Consider the following 4,390-nt stretch of genomic DNA (forward strand, 5'->3'; position numbering starts at 1 on the left):
TGAAATGGCCATCTTCCACATAGGCAATCGAAAGAACAGAATGGCCCTCCGCCGGACCATCAAACATGGGAAAGTATGTTTGACAAACACCATTGCTTAAATGTTGAACAACCACACCAAATTTTTGAGCCACCAACAATCCGGCGTATGGCAAGAACATCCAGCATGCCATTGGTGCAGGTTCCATGTGCAACCAGTTTATTGATCGATATACTGTAGTGTAAAATCCCGAATCAAAAGAGTCAAGAAGAGGCATCCACCGGGCTTTGTTAATGAACATCTCATCCAGTAGCTCTTGGCGGACTCACATCCAAGCATTCTGGTCCAACCCCAAACCCAACGCCACCGATCGAAACCCATAGTTACCGTCAGGCTGGGCATCTTCCATATGTGTTATGTATCTTCGATACATAGATGGAAGCCAGTCCTTAAAACGATCGATCATGTTTTTGTACCTGTAATTGTAAAATATATTGTGGAAAATCTTTATCAGGGAAAATGTATGTATGGAAGTACGTAGGATATTATATAGGTCAATGATTGTTGACGTACCTATCCCCCACCAACAGTGGAAAATCTTCATCTATAATTTCAGCTGTCTTTTTAGCCTTATTTTTCTTTGAACGACTGCGTTGCACTGCTGGCTTTTGAGCGTCCTCGTCCTTCTTTTGGCTTTTGCCTTTTGCTTCGGACCGGGTATCTTTACGTCTCGCAACCTCCTCCTTCTTTTTTTGTTGTGCTTTAGAGGTTGGGCGTCCCCGAGTATCTTGTTGTACCTCAGGCGGTTGATGGTCAGTCATACTTGGATTCACCACCTCCTTTATCTTCGACAACATACTTTTTAACACTATCGGTGGTTGCGCCTTCAGTTGTTGCATGACTCTGTCCATTTCCTCCCGAAGATTATTATCGTCTTCCTTAAGTTCTTCAGCATTGAAATCTAGTTTTGTCCAGAATTTGTCTACGGCGGCAAGAGGAATTTTGCAATCTGTATTTTAAAAACAATAGTTAGAAATGAGGGCGGGGGGTGGGTATTCATATGAAGTAGAATAAGCGGTTGAAGCCTGTTTTTATTACTTGTATTTTCCCACCACTCCATCCGACAAGCACATGGCAACCCACAACTCGTAAAAAGCACATAACCACAAGTCCCCCTGCTGCGAGCAACGTACGTATCTTTTTCTTCTCCACAAGCAACAAATCTAGTGCTTTCAGGGAAACATTACCACGTAGGTTATCAAAGAATGATATCATGTGGTCCCCCATTTTCAAGGACCGGCTATCCTGAAAAGTGAGGTTTATTTGTATGCGTTGTGACTCTACAACTTTGTCAACAAGCCACACAAGTCTATGGAGCGAGCTGTTTGGCCCCTTAAGGTATCTCTTAAACTTAGCATGTTGGCTTTCAACTCTGTTGGTTGTATGTTGACCAAAGTTAGGGCTTGTGTTAGTCCAGGCTGAAACAAACTTTTCTTTATAGGGTAGTAGCCAGACAGTATACAAATAGTCCAAAACCCCTGAAAAAAAAACAGAATATAACGATTTGTAATGTTTGTATTGTAACAAAATTTTTCTGATAAATTAACTATTTTTAAATAATTAATTAAACAAATACAACTATGTAATTATTGGATTAAATTGGTTAAAAATCGAATTTTGGGAAAAAATATCATTTTTATATTTTCGAACATCATTCTGATGTTAAAATAATTATATAAAAATTTTCAGGTTTTATAAAATTAGTTTACTATTTTTATTGAATTTAATAATATTAAAACTAACTTAATTCATAATAATTAGATAAAACCGGAAAGAATTATAGTTTATATTTTTAGTAAAACAGGTTTGATGTATATGAGTTTATAAAAATGTTAGTTTTTATAAAAGCGATTAAAAATGTACAAAATAAAATAAAAGGTGTGTGCCCGGTTGGATTTTAAGAAGTGTATAAAATAACTAATGTTAGGGTATATAACAGCTCCTGGACAGGAGGATAAACTGGTAAAGAAGGGGTGCTTTTACACGAGTGGTCCGGGTTCGATCCTTGCTAAGGGGCGGGTTATACAAGAAACCCCCCCTTTTTTGTTATTCTAATCAACGTAGTTAACTAAGTTAACTTCTTTTTTAAAGTATAAAACAACTAATGTTAGGGTATATATCAGCTCCTGGACAGGAGGATAAACTGGTAAAGAAGGGGTGCTTTTACACGAGTGGTCCGGGTTCGATCCTTGCTAAGGGGCGGGTTATACAAGAAACCCTCCTTTTTTGTTATTCTAACTAACATAGTTAACTAAGTTATTTTTTTTTAAAGGATTTCTTATTCAACATTTAACTTGGTTAATATTTTAGAGTTAAAATAAGTTTCAAACAAGGCAATTTCAACCCTTATACTATAGATTTCAATAATTACATTTTATGCCCAAATACTTTGTAGTTTTAAATAATGTCAAAATAACCCCTAGACTATAACTTTCAATAAATGACAGTTTGGTCCCTAGACTTGGTTTTAACCATTTTTGTTATTCTAATTAACATAGTTAACTAAGTTAATTTTTTTAAGGATTTCTTATTCAACATTTAACTTGGTTAAGATTTTAGAGTTAAAATAAGTTTCAAACAAGGCTATTTCAACCCTTTTACTTTAGATTTCAATAATTACATTTTATGCCCAATACTTTAGATTTCAAACAAGTCCCTCAACTTATAGTTTCATAAAATGTCAAAATAGGCCCCTATAGTTTGTAATATAATACGTACCTGATCTATGGTCGTCAGTCAGTCGCGTAAATAGCCGCTCAAAGTTATAATTGTATAGCGTCTCAGTGGGAGAATTACACAATCGAGACCAAGAAAGCTTGAATATTTTCCATTCTTCAGCCGTTGCAAATTTTGCCTTGGTGTGTTTTAGAATATTTTGTGAGATGTGCCACCGACATAGCAATTTGGATGCTTTTGGGAATAGTTTATCGCAAGCATTCATCAAAGCTTTATCGCAATCTGTTACTATCACGCGCGGTTCCATACCCTCTTCCAACAATCCTTTGAGGTTCTGTAGGACCCACAAGAAGTTATCCTGTTTTTCTTTAGAGATAAAAGCATGAGCGACACAAAACGACTTGTGTGTCGATGTCACACCCACAATTTGAACAAACGGAAGTCTATACTCATTAGTTTTGTAAGTGGTATCAATCATCAACACATGTGGGAAAGCACGCCACATATCGTACGAGTACCGATGAACAAAAAAAACCTCCTCGACCGCATTTGTTTCGGGATTCACCCGGGTGTGGTAAACATACCTTCCTTCATGCAACATTTGCTCCAATATCTGCATTGGAGTCCGATTACCGTACATTTTGACTTTAATCTTTTTTATCACGTTTTGTATGTCTCGTAGAATGCACACGCTCTGTGGGTTTTGTTTTCTTATGGTTAAATGTATGTTCGTAGGCTCCATGTTTTGAATATAAAGTCTCTCTACCAATAATTCTTCGTCTGGGGTCAACCTTCTTGCAAACGCGTGACCCTCGAGAAATACTGCAGGCTCATGGTTATGATCCTTTTGCTTCACCACTAAGCTCTAATTGCCACTACTTGCGTCTAGTTTCCCTATCATTTTAAAAGGACACCCAATCTTCTTGCTACCAGAACGCCGAACTGTTGCTTTACTTTTGCATGTGCCTCCACGGTCGCATTGCAACCATATCTTCACTGTCCTTGCTGACGAATCTTCACCCTTTGTTACCGTTCGTTGGGTCACAATGACGTAACCTTTCGCAATTTCTGTTTTGTAAGCCCAATTCTTTAACTCGTGAAGTGTCGCAAATACCTGAAACAACGGTAATTTAAAACTATGTTTAAAACTATATTTGTTTAAAATCTAATAAACCTTATACATAACGAATAACACGTAAACAAAATCAACTTTTTCTAAATTCTAATAGGCACCCTTCTAATAAACCTATACATAACGAATAACACATATACAAAATCAAAATTGTCTAAAATTTAATAAACATTATACATAACGAATAACACGTAAGTGACGGTAATGTTATACCTTTCCTTGTTTTTTCGGGCCATTAGCACCATCGTCCTTTTCACCACCATCGTCCCCGCCACCACCATCGTCCCAGCCACCACCATCGTCCCAGCCACCACCATCTTCCTCGTCTTGATCACTTTCCTCGAAGTGTGTAACACCTTTCTCGATTTCGTTCTCGTCTTCCTCGATGTCAAAAGCACCTTCCTCGGACTTTTTCTTGCGTTGTTTTTCCTGATGGGAATGGTAAGTACCGTATGCATGTTTTTCCTGTTGCGGATAGCTTTGAGCCACGTAAGATGGTCCCGCCTCCTCTACGACCTGAAACAACTTAATGGTTATACTAAA

At 37.6% G+C, this 4,390-nt stretch overlaps 1 protein-coding gene across 1 annotated transcript; it reads right to left on the reverse strand.

Moving 5' to 3' along the window:
- Positions 1-304: 304 nt before the first annotated feature.
- LOC118482718 lies at positions 305-3,355 on the reverse strand. The gene is made up of 4 exons (XM_035978350.1): positions 2,758-3,355; positions 1,078-1,182; positions 553-988; positions 305-455 (listed from the first exon to the last, which is right to left on the reverse strand). Exons 1-4 carry the CDS (start codon positions 3,353-3,355, stop codon positions 305-307), a joined length of 1,290 nt encoding a protein of 429 aa, XP_035834243.1.
- Between the last annotated feature and the right edge of the window lie 1,035 nt (positions 3,356-4,390).

This window comes from Helianthus annuus, chromosome 10 (genome assembly GCF_002127325.2).
Source record: "Helianthus annuus cultivar XRQ/B chromosome 10, HanXRQr2.0-SUNRISE, whole genome shotgun sequence".
In the NCBI taxonomy this organism is placed as follows: Eukaryota; Viridiplantae; Streptophyta; class Magnoliopsida; order Asterales; family Asteraceae; genus Helianthus; species Helianthus annuus.